The following is a 15,026-nucleotide window of genomic DNA, read 5'->3' as shown; positions in this document are numbered from 1 at the left end:
GTTTTTAAAAATGTTAATCACTGTTTCAGATTTTAATGATAAACTTACAACATCCAACTGAGACAGTTTATTAGTAATTCATGCTCTTCTTGTCTGAACTCTTAGAAGAGATTTATTTGAAACTAGCACGTAATAAAACACAGATTTTAAACCATCACAGACAAATGAAAAATAAATCACAATTAATTATTTAAAATCTTGCTACCTTAGTCCAAGATACCAAGACATTCAACAAATTCAAGTCTGAAGTATGACTTTAAGTAAAATCTCAGCTACAGCATCAAGTTTATATGTTCTTATACCTGTAGCCATAATCTAAGTACACTGTCTTCTTGTGTCAAAGCAGAATTTCTAGAAAAAAATTACTCAGAAATGTTAAAAAGTGTTCAGTATATTGTTTCGTATATGAAATGTTTTTCATGCAGGTCTACCTAGGCTTTACAGTATGATAATTTATTATTCTCTATAACATTTGTTTATGATGTGTGACTATATGACATCACTTTGTGGTGGTTTAGTGGTATAAAATGCGGCTCCACATTCTCTACAGCTGGCCTGAAGTGGTCGCTGAAATGAGTATAAAAACAATTAAAGCTATAGAAATTACTTCGAAAGTCTTCTGATGCCCCCATCTCATTATCTCGTAACTGGACTTTTCTGGTAAGACTGTAATCACTGTCATTGATAAACCTTGCAATAGCTCTGGGAATCATTTTGCCCATGCAGAAACCTTGAACGCTCACTTGTCATGGCTGCTGGCTAACTGAATCAGGAAGAAAGTTCCACGAAATAAAGATAATGAATTCTGCATAAGTGAGACTATGCAATTTGTCCATTGGCTGTTTAGTGATTCCGTGTTTCAGGAATCACTTTGCACATCTGTAGATCCCACTATCACACTGTCTGTAATCGGACTCTCATTCTGTGTGCCTGTTATGTCTATAATTTGATATAGTGGTCAAAGAATTATTGACATTCTGAAAGCAATCTGCTGTGATAAGTTGTAGAAATGCAAATTGGCAACAGGAGCATACTTTGCACCATTAATGAGATCAATAAACTGTAAGATGTGCCCATGCAACAATGGAATTGCAGGGCTCATGGCATGCTGTGAGTGCAGTAAGCCCTACTCCCTGGACTATCTTTTTTTTATTGTACTTCTATTTCATATTGATGTTTTTCAATAATTTGTTTAGCATTTATGTATTTCTGTGTGCTGTGCTTTCAGACTTTGGATTTCCATTGTTTTGACTCACTGAACCAAGACTTGATTCAGTATGTCAAAACAATGGAAATCCAAAGTCAGGAATCACAGCACACAGACATACATAAATGCTACACACAAAATGCATAAACTGTAGATTTGTCTTATCATCTAGTAAAATGGATAGCTACCCAGCTAGAGAGTAAACAGTGGTCATTCAGGTACCACCCTTTGAAATGTGGGCTATTTTATTTACAGCATGCTTCTATTAAACCACTAGTAGTATGAACCGACCTTGAGTACCCTGGATGACTGCACTATAGGTTGGAGTGTTCACTGGAGCTGTGCATGACCCAGAATATTTGTGCATACCTGAAGTCACTGTGCATTGTGCTCAATACTGGATGAAGGCACTATAGGTTGGAGTGTCCCCTGGAGATGTGCATGACCCAGCATGGACGAATGCACATAGGTTGGAGTGTTCCCTGGAGCTGTGCATGACCCAGAATATTTGTGCATACCTGAAGTCACTGTGCATTGTTCTCAATACTGGATGAATGCACTATAAGTTGGAGTGTTCCCTGGAGCTGTGCATGACCCAACATGACGAATACACTATAGGTTGGAGTGTTCCCTGAAGTTGTGCATAAACCAGAATATTTGTGCATACCCGAAGTCACTGTGCATTGTGCTCAGTTCTGTCAGGACTGGAGAAAGATTTGCTGAGCATATGTGATTGTGCACATTCATCACAACTGCAGTAGTATACGTTTGTGCTTAGGGACAATATCGCTTTGTCATTTTTTTTAGGACTAACATTTCTATATATAGTAGAAAACATGAGTATATATGTTTATGAAAAGCACATTTATAAGTTTATGGAAATATTTTTTAATAAACCATATTTGTTTTAGTATGGAATACAGAGGAGAGAATGTGGATTTGGTCAACAGAGAGCTTTTTGTGATTTTTTTTTTTGTGCGTTAGACTTTGTCATCTGGATGTCACAGACAATTTGTTCAAAACATTCCTTCCTAAACTTTGAAAACATTGAGATATGTGCACTTTTCTCCTCTGTAAAAGCAGTTTCAGTTCTCTGCACATACACTCACTATAAAATACTCTGTTCCTCAATACAGAACAAGAGGCATTGTGTTGCTTTCTACCCTGTCCCCACAGTGATGTGCTAAACGTGTGCACCATGGCCATTTGTATGACCAGTGCCCTAAGTGGCACTTACCCCACTGTAAATATGATCACAGAGTTGGTAATATAAATTTTGGCATGGGCATGGAAGAACTTGCCTTACACCCCAGCTCATAAGTTATTAAGTCTTCCAGTCTAACACTCTGCCATCCTAGAAGACAGACGATATTATACTGTTATCTCAAGCTGTGAGGTGCAATGCTTGAAGCACCTACAAGTCAATGAGGTTGTGGATTGCTTACACAGCACATGTAACATTCTGTGGTGCTGGCACCTAGAAGTCAATGAGGTTTTAGTTTCTAGGTTCCCCAAGTATAGACAATAGGGGTCTACAAGTTTGGGGATCTGTAGTCTTCAGTTGTAGCCATTTCATTGTCTTGACGAAACAAAAACAAAATACTTTGCACATTGCAGTGCAGTTTACCATCAAACATCTCCTCTAGTTGTTTTTAGATAATATTGTATAGACTGTATACACTGTATGAAGTGTATCGTCAGGACTATACCATAATGTATTCAGAAGAAGCCGAACATGGTACAGTCCAAACAACGATGATAACCTAAGATCAGAATTTCTCACTGCTAGGGCCTTTTTGTATGTGATAACATTGCAGTTTTGTCTACATGTACAAATGCTTGGAAATCTGATATGTAGGAAATAACACTGTTTATGCTATTATATCAAACACCTTACTTCCAGGAATCATTTGCAGTTGCTTGACACTTGGGAATTTCTTTCCTGCCCTCTTTCCTGACTCTTCAAATTTCTGTCTATTTTCAGGGAATGCATGCCCTTATTGACCCAAATTCTATCCTGATAGCATGATTAGACAATGTGTGCATCTCACCACAAGTTTTCAAGTTCTTTCTTGGCCCTGCTGTTCTTCTTTTTACACTCCCTTATTTGGAAAGTGTTCACATTCATTGTCTAAAAAGGTGATGTGGTTGATTACCAGTGTGGTCTCCAGATTATTAGTCAAGGCCCTCACACTCATCAACTCCTGTCTGTGGTTGAATGTGATGTGTCTTCTTAGGTCTGCTATTATTTCACTCAAGCTACAAGACGTTGGAGGTGGAAGAAGGTGAATACCTATCTTGCCTCAAAAATTTGAATACAGAGGAATTTGTTGGTCACAAGGACCCTATGAAGATTACCAGGTGTGAGATGGACTCTCATAAGCAGGATCTAGCTTTTCTTTCATTCTTTCTTTTGTTTTTAGAGTCCATAATGCTTATGACAGCTTTTAAATCCTCAGGGCCTTCCTTGTCCTCTAGCAAGGAGACAAGAATCAAATCAAAAGTCCTAAGTATCACAGAGGTTGAAAGATGATTTCCCCTGCATACATTGGAGAGAACAAGACCTAGCTTTCCTTCACCACCATTTCCTGGCCCAGAATGTACTGTTGAGGATAATGATGGGTCAGTAGGACTCACAGTCTGAATCCCTGGCACTTTGGGTCACATATTAAGAAAAATTATTTTCTTGTAGTTATAATTTCATGACTGGTATTTGATCTGTGCCACTCATTGAGATGTTTGGCGCTGTAGACTTAAACTAAATGTCTTAAGAGATCCTTCTCTTTGAAATAAACACTTCTGCTAGGTAGATTTCCAAACCAGAGGTGTGAGGTCTAAGTAATTATATTTGTTTTTTTGTTTGTTTGTTTTTTTCACACAGACTGGCATAATAATAGCAAGCTTTGGATGTATACTGCTAGTTGCTGTACTTCCAAAAAGGGTACATGAATTCAAGGAAATGGGTAAGTTGTTTGTTTCCTTCCCTCAGTGGAGAGGGGGCTCTACAATTGCCAAACAGACTATTTCAAAATGGCCGACATACTGCACTATGTTCTATCAGCAGTAAATGAAAACACACTGTTCAATGCACTTGAGGAGTTTCTCAGTCTAGTACATGTTTTTGTTAAGTATCCTTATTGGAAACTTGTACAAAGACCACATGTTCATTGGTAAAACCAATAACCCACACTGTATCCTGGATGTGCAGTCTAAGATGGGGAGTTTCTTTGGAAATATTCTTAAGCAAGGAATCCCTTCTTGATTTCTCATTTTGTCTGTCCATATTCCTTTCCTTTTCTCTCCTACTTCTTGAAATTCTACAAAAGGTTACCTTGAAACATGATAAAACAGATATCTACATACTCACAGTAGTGGCAGAATTTCAAGACAGGCCTCTGCAGTAGGTCTTCTTTTCTGCCTTCTGTCCTTTTTGTAAATCACATCTTTGTCAGTTTGGTGCTCATAATAAGTGAAATTTAAGCTTATGACAGTATATTTTCAGTTTTATTTCTTTTCTAGGTGGTAACCATCTTCAAAATGAGTTAAAAATATGACCATCAGGAGAGCCTTTGCTCTCTTATCTGGGTGCTGTGATGCCAGTTTCCACCCAAGGAAACAATGCCTTCCCCTGATGTGAGCCTAAGTGAGGAACATGTAAGCTTGAGAAAAAAGAGATCTCAGGTATTAACTACTGTACAGGTTTCTCTACTAGATCTCTTGATATGGTGAGTATGAACATAAAATTACATTTCTGTATTCTACACTGTCCAGTTGGCCGCTGCATTTTTTTCTATACAGTTGTGAGTATGTTTTGCCTGCTTTACCCTACCCTCCCCAACATGTTTTTATAAATAAGTTAATTGCAAACAAGAGAGACACCTTTTTTTACTGGCAGCACCATAGAATAAAACTTAATGAAATGATGAAATGCTAGCAGCAGACATAACACTATATAGGAACAGTGACACTGTGCTTAAGGTCTTGAATGGGCATTGTTCTCATTAAGTTTATTTTGTCTGTACAGGTAATAAAGGAGCTGTTGGTGTGTCCTTTCTTTTTAATGGGACTCACTTTGGATTTGTCAATAGCCATCTAACTTCTGGAAGTGAAAAGAAAATTAGGTAGGCAAGTTACATTTATAATTGTCTTTACCTTGGATGAAATGAAACTACTTGCATTGTCTTACACATTGCTTCATTGGAGTACTGTTCTATACTTATTCCTTGAGTTAAAATGTGTAAAGATATTGGAGAAGAAGTATTCTTAACCACAGCATGATTAATGCACCTGGTGAAAGCAGCCTTACTATGTTAACTTCCATCCCCATGAATATAATGTGAAATAATTTTCTTATGCCTCTTTTATGCTTTATTGTTTTATTAATTCTGTATTGTTTTTGAGTTTTCAAGATTTTGTTCTGCTATATTTTTGCAAAATCCAGTCTAGTGGATTGTGCACCTTTAAATAAAACTATCTTGTGTGCCCTTGTCATATTTATTTATTGATACATTTGTTAACTTTGAGGGCACTGGTCAAGTAACCCTTTTCAGACACTACCCAGGTCATAGGAATACTGCACACATATATATCAGAATAAGTCATGTACAACAATTTTCCTATTAAGTTTAACATTTTGCAAAATTAGGTACAACAAGTAGAATACAGGTATATGTGAGAACTTATGACATGCTCAGAATTGCATATTTTCATCAGATGATAGGTAAGTAAGATACTGCTTGTTTAGCTGGAAAGTGGGCGTTATGGTGTCTGCATTGTAGGGAATCCAACAGGATGGTTTACAGTGACATTATAATTGACTGTTACAGATGTTTGAAGGGATGGAATTCCAAGCAGCTGGTGCTAGTTTGTGAAAGTTGTTTTCTGCTGTGTGTAGGGTAAAGGATGAATATTGCAAATTATACCATGATCCCCCCAAAACGTGCACGCTGATTGGCCAGCGTGCCCGTTGTAAATCGAGTTATACTAATGGAAAAAGGTCCGGTCGCCCGGACTTTTTTCCATTAGTATAACTCGTTTTTTTAAAACACTGCCTCGCTATGTTAAATGGGTTTAACATAGTGAGACAGCTTTAAAATAAGCAACGGAGATCTCCGTTGCTTATTTTAAAGCTGTCTCGCTATGTTGAACCTATTTAACATAGCGAGACAGTGTTTTAACGGAGAAAGCAAGATCTCCGTTGCTTTTTATGTTCGCTATGTTAAATGAGTTTAACATAGCGAGACAGTTTTAAAATAAGCAACGGAGATGTCCGCTGCTTATTTTAAAACTGTCTCACTATGTTAAACTCATTTAACATAGCGAACACTAAAAAGCAACGGAGATCTTGCTTTCTCCGCTTTTTGCTCACAGCTCTGATGTACTGCGCAGGCGCGCAGTACATCAGAACTGCCGCGGATGCCAGACATCTGCGGAAGGGCAGTAAACAGGCATTATACTATGTCATTATTTAAGAAAAGTAACAGTTTCTTTTCTTAAATAATGTCATGGTATAATAGCAATAACCCACTTCTGGGTGTGGGTAATGCTAAAATTACCCACGGTTGGCTTTGTTTGGTCCGGGCCCTCGGGACCAAACCATGCCAACCGTGGGTAAATTTAGCATTACCCACACCCAGGCGTGGGTTATTGCTATATTGATGTCCCAAGAACCTGTAATTCAATGCCTGCTTGTTGGTCCAGAGGGTTAAGGCTGTGAGCTGTAGTTCTTGAGCTACAGGGTTTGATTCCTTCAGTCCTCACTTGCCTACTGTGTGACCTTGAGCAAATCACTTTACCAGACAATACTTGGGGCAACTAGGAATTTGGGCTAGACTTCTTGGTGATTCCCTGGACTGCAAGACTAGTAATTACCTTTGAACCTAGAGAGCAGAAGTTACTGATAATGTTAGGGAGTATAGCAAGTAGAGGAACAACATTTAGGAATAAAAATTTATGGATAGTACTGGAAAATAGGAGAGTTGCTCATAGATTAACAGGAATGCTGTTTGTAGGGAGAGGAGTATTCCAGTGATGTCCTGCTATTTTCAAGATTTTTGAAACAGCAGATTTGCTGACGGTTTTCTGTATGATATTCCTACTTCCTGAGTTTCTGAGTTCTACCAGTTCTTAGGACAGCAGTCCAGCAGCACTCTCAGAGCAAATGATTCTTTACTAGGACTGAACTTGTGTAGTTACATATATTTATTTTTCATGCAGAATTCTGGGAATGCCTGTGGCTGAGCTTCAAATGTGCCACTTATTAATCAGATTACATTTGGTTCGCTTTCTTGAAACCTTTTTTATTTGTCCCTTCATAATGTGAACAAACAATTTAATTATTTCATATTTATTGCATTTGTTTACAAGGATAGTCCAACTAAGTAGACAAGCTGCCCCTTTCCAGTGCTGGCCGGGGAAAAAGCTCCACAAAAAAATGTTTAACAGCAAAACAATAGATAATATGTTTTAGACGACAAGCATAAATACATTTTAGGTCAGTGTTAGTTAATCACATTTTGATAAAGATTTTTTACACCTGTTATGGAAATAGTACACAGTAGAATAAAAATATTAGACAGTATTTCATCTGAGCACAAGAAAATGAAAACATATCAATTATGATTGATATATAATGCAATTTGTTACAAAGCTTCATGTTTATGGCAGAAAAAAGTGTAAATTGTGAGGCTGACAATAGGCGTAGGAGTTACTGTAAAGTACAAAGAGAGGTAGACCTGATTGTGGCTGTACTGGGGAGATTATGAGAGACATTATTTATAGAGAGTAGAGAAGCACAAGAAAAGAGGATGAGTGAGAGGAAGCATTTAGGCTATCTAAGGAGAGGTGCAAGAAAATAGCCAAGTACTTTTAGGTGATCCTTTAAGTGTAGTTTGAAAAAACTTACTGTTTTCTAATATTCTAAGGGGGGTGGAATTTCAGGTTTTAGAGAGAGGGGAGAAGCATAGGGAGTCTCCAGCCATATTATCTGATTTAGTTATCAGGCAGTAATGTGTCCTACAGTGATAGCTGGTAGCAAATTTTGCAATTTTTTTTTATAGCACTGGACAAGTAGGAAGAGTTGATTGGAATGTAAATTGATGAGTCTGGGGGCTGCGTGGCTATGTATAGGAGAGCTGGGCTGCATGGCTGTGTACAGGAGAGCTGGGATAAGAAGAGATGAGGTAATGCCTCTCCTAGCCTGCTCTGTTAGATAGGGCTTGCCTATACAGAGGGCTTCCAATTTTGATGGGTTTTCTTCACAGCCTGCTTTACTTGGCAGTCAAATTTTAAGTTTTCATAGTAGTTTGTCATAAGTTAACATTTCCCTCTCGGTATTGTTGGATAGAATTGGGAAGATTTTTTTTTTTTTTTTGTTGGATAGTTGGTTAGAAATGAATAGTTTAGATTGCTAGGGATTTAGAATGAGTCGTGAGTTATTTGATCAAGTCTCAATCTGTGAGAGAGCTTCCTGGGTGTACTTGTGCAGTTTAACCATGTTTTTGGCAGAGCAGATAATTGTGGAATTGTCTGCATATTGAATGATATTTGCAGGTTTGATTGCTAAATGGGCATCATTAATGAATATAATAAAAAGTAGTGGAGCTAAAACAGAGCCTTGAGGGACTCTAATGGTTAATGGGAGAAAGGAAAAGATGTTGTTTTTCCACTTTACAACTTTTTGTCTATTTGGCAGGTAACCAGGATAGGTAGAGTTTAAAAAAGCCTAAAGAAATCCTGCTTAGCAATTTTTAGTGTGACATGGTGTTGAAGGCTTTTGACAAATCACGGAATATCAAAGGCACAAGCTTATTGTTGTTTCTGCTTTGATTTATTGCTCTACCAAGGCTTAGTAGTACAGTGGTAGTGCTGTGATATGGACAGAAGCCATGCTGCTTAGGGAGAGTAATGAGTTTTCAGTAATGTAGGTAAGAACTTGGGCTCACATATACTTTTCAAATATTTTAGACAGAGAAGATAGGTTGTCTATGGACCTTAAAATTAGACAGGTAAGTGGAGTTTCCACCCTTATGTAGGGGAAATATGTAGGCTTTTCCCACAGAGTGGAACATATTTTTCCTTGACAGGCCAGTTTTTTAAGAGGGACACAGGGTAGGCCAGAACATCTGCAGCTATTTTGAAGAATTCAGCTGATAATTTGAGGCAAGAGTGGTGGGTTTCAAAGTTGTAAGTGTTTTCCTGATATTGGATGTTGGGATGGGTTGAGGTTTGAGAGCTTGAGAATGAGTGGTGGGGTCTAGAGGTATTATACTAGTTGTAGAAGTTTGTGTATTTAAGAGAATGGCAACAGAATTTACAAAATGTGAGTTAAATTGGTAAGCAATGCAGTCTCCTGGTGCATCTGTTTTGGGGCTAGGTTGGGTCATGTGGTCTGGAAACAGAAGTTGGTTGATGTTGGACCAAAATATCTTAGGACTGTTCTTATTCACTGTTTATAATTTTATATTGTAGTTTTTTTTTTGTCACATTGGATTCTGTATTATTTTTAAGTTGACTGCACTTCTGTTTGTTAGCATCAATACTGGATTTTTCCTGGTTCTCCATGTTTTATCCCTATATAGTTTGTTTTGTTATCCAGGGAGCTGGGTTTGATTTAATTCTTTTGGTCCTTACAGGTGGAGCCTCATTTAGTATTTTTGCAAATCAGGTATTAAATACTCTTACTGCGTCATATAATTTGATTGTGTTTAGCATTCTCCAGTTTACTAAACTTAAGTTTGTAATGAAAAGTGCGAGTCAGTAAGCATCTCTCCTAATATTATGGTCTTGAGAAATATTGGTTGATGACCAGGCGAGAAATTCTTCAGTAGCGTTTGTTATTACCAAGAGGTATGTAGATACCTACTACGCATAAGTTTTTGTAAGTGATGATTTTGAGAGAAGATATATGTATTTTGGCATTATGGGTGTAAGGAGATTCTTCAGTTATTTTTGTAGATGGTGGCAATCCTGCTTCCCTTTTTATAAGTCTTGTGTAGCCTTAGAACATTGTATCCAGGGGGTAAGACTTCGTTATCTTTTATATATTGTGTAAGCCAGGATTCAGTGATGACTAATATGTCTGGATTGTAAAAAGTTATCCAGGCATGTAATTCTTGTAGTTTATTACAAATACTTCAGAGGTTATTTGAACAGAAATGAAGGCCAGATAGCTGTTTAAGCAGTGGTTGCTGATCGGGGTAATTTTGGAGATTAATGGAATCTGTGTGTTTAGAAAAGTTGTTTGGGCCTGGATTAGGGTGGATATCACCAGAAGCTTTTAGATACTGTAAAAAGAAGGTATAGGAGTAGCGCTGCTTGTATTTCAACATCGGTTCAATGCCTAGTTTGTGCACGGAGATGGTGCAGTATAGGTAAATATTCCTAAAAAAGTTGATATTTGATGGGTTGTAAACAGAAGGTACTGTTGTGAAGTTGCACTGATAGTGGATGTTAATTGAGAGAGAGGGAGCAGTCTGGTGTCTACTGAGATAGGTGTTGGGGGTTGCTGGTAATATGTAAGATGGGCTAAGTATGTAAGATGAAATATCATTAGGTGAGGGAACAACATATCAGAGTGGACTCTTGTAAGTGAGTAGTAAAAGGGGAGCATTAAATTAGCGTTTGTATGTAGCTAATAGGTAATAGATAAGCAACAAAAGGGGATGCATGATAATCTATTACCTAGAGTGACAAATTAAAAAGGAGGGTAAAATGAGTATAAAATCATAGAAAGGGATTGGGTAAGTAAAAACAAGTATGGAAAGTAGGAGGGGAGAAAATGTAGAGGTGTAAGTAAGATGATATGGGAGTGGTGTATTTGAAAAGAGTCACGTATGGAATTGGTATACTGAGTTTTAGAGGGAGAATGGAGTGATGGGATTAGTTGATGCAGAATAGAGGGAAAGAAAATATAGTGTAGGAGGAGATGAGTGAGGATTTGGGGGGTAGGGTAGGAGAGTGAAGTCAGCCCAAGCATTAGCGAAGGCAAACAAAGTGGAATTGTCCTTACTCTAGTCAGTGGAATGCTAAAAACAATCAGTGGAGCTCAGATGGAAGGAGAGAGTACCTGTGGAGCAGATGTGGTCTAAGAGAAGGAGAAATAATAATGGACAAAGTTTTTTGTTTTGAGTTGGAGAAATGTTTACAAATAACTTATTTAAAAATATAGCATTTGGACAGATGTTCCAACTGCAAACTTCACTGTTAATTAAATTATAGATCTATTCACTTGCAGGAACACTTCTACAAAACAATACAAATAAAAACATACTTTTGTTTTTTTTGTTTTTTGCTTTTTTTTTTTTTTCTTAAATTAAAGAGGAGGATTAATGCACTGGGTCAATGGTGATTCAGGCTCAAATAACGTCTCAGAGCTGAAAGTGGTTTAACAAGTGTCTGAGGCAAATGAAAAACGAGCAATTCCAGGAACACCAAAGGGAAAAACAAGCAAACTCAGAATATCAAAAGTGTCTAAGGCAAGGAGAAATAAAGTTAAAGAAGTGAGGCATGAAAGGAGAAATAATCTTAAGGAAGGGACACTAAGGCAACTTCCTTTAAGGCATGTAGTGCCACTGAAGAAAGACAGCAGGAGACAAATAGTGGGAGAAGCAAGTTTAGAAAAAGTGGAGGAATTATAAGAGAAAAAAATAGTTGAGAAATAATAAAAGTAAGGAGTAAATATCAGTGTCTGTTAGAAGCAGAGAGTAAAAGCTGACCAGCAAGATGTCTGTGCGCATAAAAAGCCTGCTATTATTCCTGTTCCCAGTCCTTTGACAGGAGTGGTAAGAATGCAGCCCCCAGTCATACCTCATACAGAGTGCCTGACAATACAAGGTAACTAACAGCACAAAAACATAAACAATGAAATCCACACTAAATCTCTAAATTAGGATGGCCACAGTGGTGCAGCGGTTAGCATTGTCACCTCACAGCAAGAGGTTCTCCGGTTTAATTCTTGGCTGGAATGCCTTCTGTGCGGAGTATGCATGTCCTCCCTGAAGTTGAGTGAGTTTTAAAGACATACAGGTAGGTGCATGTGTGTATGTGTGTGCCTTCTGTGAAGGTTGGTCGCCAGGCTGGCAACTCGACACCGTAAAAACACCACTGCCGATCAGCCTGCAGACTGGTGATCTGCTGTGGTGACCCCTAACTGGGAAAAGCCAAAAGACATTGCACTAAAACTCTAAATTAAATACAAACATACACATAAAACGTTTATGCCAATGGAAGAAACTCATGCTTACTGCAGATGCATTTCCTTACTTCTAGACTTGGGTATACAGTATCTGTCACATCCTCACATATATGTGTGTGTGTGTGTGTGTGTGTGTGTGTGTGTGTGTGTGTGTGTGTGTGTGTGTGTGTGTGTGTGTGTGTGTGTGTGTGTGTGTGTGTGTGTGTGTGTTTGTATGTATGTATCTGTATGTATATATATATATATATATATATATATATATATATATATATATATATATGCATTAAGTTGTTGTTTAGTTACACACTTGTTTAGTGTAGTTGTTCATGTACCTGGCTTGCATGCATTTATTTGCATATAAACAAAATCCTAGACTTTGCCAACTTGCAACTGTTTAATGACTGTCTTCTTGTATTCTTAAATTCCCTTTTTTGCCTGCATAAGCTGCCTTACTATCCTGAAGCAGCCCTTTCATTCCTCCTACTGAGTGGTGAGAGCTGAATCCATTTGTTCCTCAGCCAGAGCCCATTTGAATTCCATTTAGCATAGCAGCTTTATTGGTCCATTTGTTCTCTTCATAGACAAGAATCAGACACATGAAAGAGGATTGATTCCTACTCGTGTGGACTCCCAACCCTGGCATAATCCCATCCCTTTGGGATGCTGATGAACACTGTCTGGGAAACTCCTACAAGTTCTCTCAACGAAACATGCATCTTGGCCTCTGTGCAGCATGATATCCCTTGTCAAAAGATGCCACATAAAGTACATCTAAACCCCTGTTGAGGTCAGTGGTGCAGTGATCATACCTCATCCCTCCTCCTAGGATGAGCAAGGTAGCAGCTATCACTCTCTTCCAACCTCCCATACTTGGGCCTTCTACTTCTTTATTCTCTGTATGAAACCATATTTATTTTATCCTACTAATAATGATTCATCACTGTCCTTAACTTTTAAAACTTATCCTCACTGCTGTTGTGCCTTCGTCATGAATGTTCTAGTCCTTGTAACCTACACTACCATGCCAGGTAAGATGAAGCAACATTGTCTAAGTAACTGTACACTCCATAAGATTGACTGATAAAACAAATACATTAGATAAGGGGTATCATATTCTCATCTTCTAACATAAAAAACACTGAGACCTTTCTATGAACCATCTATGAAAACCTACCAACCTTTGTGGTCTTGAATTCTAAGCAGGTATACAAGACACACACACACTTCTTCTAGTTAGGAACTTGACAAATTTTAACATCAATGATTTCAGTTAATGAAATGATTAATAAATAGATCAAAATGGTTAGCCAGTAAAGACTGCAATATTCTTGATAACCTTTCCACTCTGGATGAAACATTGAGTTGTTTTGATAAACTCTAATCAGCATTATTGATGAAATAATTGCATTAAAAAGCATAAAGCATGTCTCTAAGCATGTATAAATGCAAGACCGAATAAGTAACCGTTTATTTTAAGGGTAAACAGTAATTGTGTTTTTGATATGCCACAATTGTTTATTTGATGTCAACATAACCATAAAAAGGGTGAAGAGGGTATTTATACTGATCTTCCCACATCCCAAAGACATGCTGTAGGTGGATTGGACACTCTAAATTGGCCCTAGGCGTGAGTGTGTGCATGTGTGTGCCTTCTGTGGAAGGTTGGGCGCCAGGCTGGCAACTCAACACTGTAAAACTCCACTGCCAATCCTGAGCGGACAGATGATCCACTGTGGTGACCCCTGACCGGGAAAAGCCGAAAGAAGAAGAAAAAGAAATCATTAACCCCTCCTGGAAAGTAATGTGTGATGTTTGTGTGAAAAAATAATACTGGACAAGTTTACGTTACTGTTAGCAAGATTACATTGCATGGCACTGGGCTTAGTCTGAGGTACACCAAATCTTGGGGAGCCAGTAATTAAAACTAATCTGCAGCTGTGCAGTGTCAAATGTTTTGGGGTATGGCATGTATTGGCTACTATGCAAAGCAGCCCCTGTTGTATTATTTGGTGGTCAACAATGTGAAATCTGAAACCATAGCCCCTGTCATATGTTAAATTGATGTAAGCAGTGCAGATTTAAAGGCTGTATCATGATAGAGAGCTTAGAAATATTTGCAAACTCAGGGTCAGATTGTACAAAAGCTTTCTCTGATAAGTTCCAAATCAGTGGCTTCTCTGCCAAAGATTTTTGGGCTGAGTTCAACAAATTCTTCTCCCTTGAAGGAAAAAAAGTCACTCTGAATTCCTTTATAAACTGTAGTTATAGCATTGCCATCAAGAGATTTATATTTGTTCATTCCTTCATTCTCTGATTAGCTACTTAATGCAGTTCAGGGTCATGAGAGAGATACTGCCTGCCCTGACAGTGTGCATAATGCAAAATAAATAATAATAATAATCTGGTCTATCACAGGACATACTCTCACTCAAACACTGCATTCACACCTGTGATCAGTTTAGGAGCTCATCAGTTCATTTCTGTCATTTTTGTGCAGGAAACCAGAGCACCTACCAAAAATAGTACGGAATACCCCGACAATGAGATGAGAACAACAGTACCAAGCATTCACTGCCGTGCCAATAAAATGATGTCCCAAATATGCAACCAATACAGTCCACACAT

The 15,026-nt window shown here is 38.0% G+C and overlaps 1 protein-coding gene across 2 annotated transcripts in view; it reads left to right on the top strand.

The window, feature by feature from the left end:
- INPP5D (inositol polyphosphate-5-phosphatase D) overlaps window positions 1-15,026 on the top strand; it is a 1,064,128-nt gene that overhangs the window by 617,825 nt on the left and 431,277 nt on the right. For both annotated transcript variants that reach the window (XM_044070586.1, XM_044070585.1), the window contains exon 14: window positions 5,232-5,328. In XM_044070586.1, coding sequence (XP_043926521.1) covers window positions 5,232-5,328 — 97 coding nt within the window. The remainder of the gene's footprint in view (window positions 1-5,231; window positions 5,329-15,026) is intronic.

The sequence above is a fragment of the Protopterus annectens genome, chromosome 4.part1 (assembly GCF_019279795.1).
Source record: "Protopterus annectens isolate FY-2018-M chromosome 4.part1, PAN1.0, whole genome shotgun sequence".
Classification (NCBI taxonomy): domain Eukaryota; kingdom Metazoa; phylum Chordata; order Ceratodontiformes; family Protopteridae; genus Protopterus; species Protopterus annectens.
The sequence above is the reverse complement of the archived record's forward strand: the minus strand, read 5'-3'. Positions and strand labels throughout refer to the sequence as shown.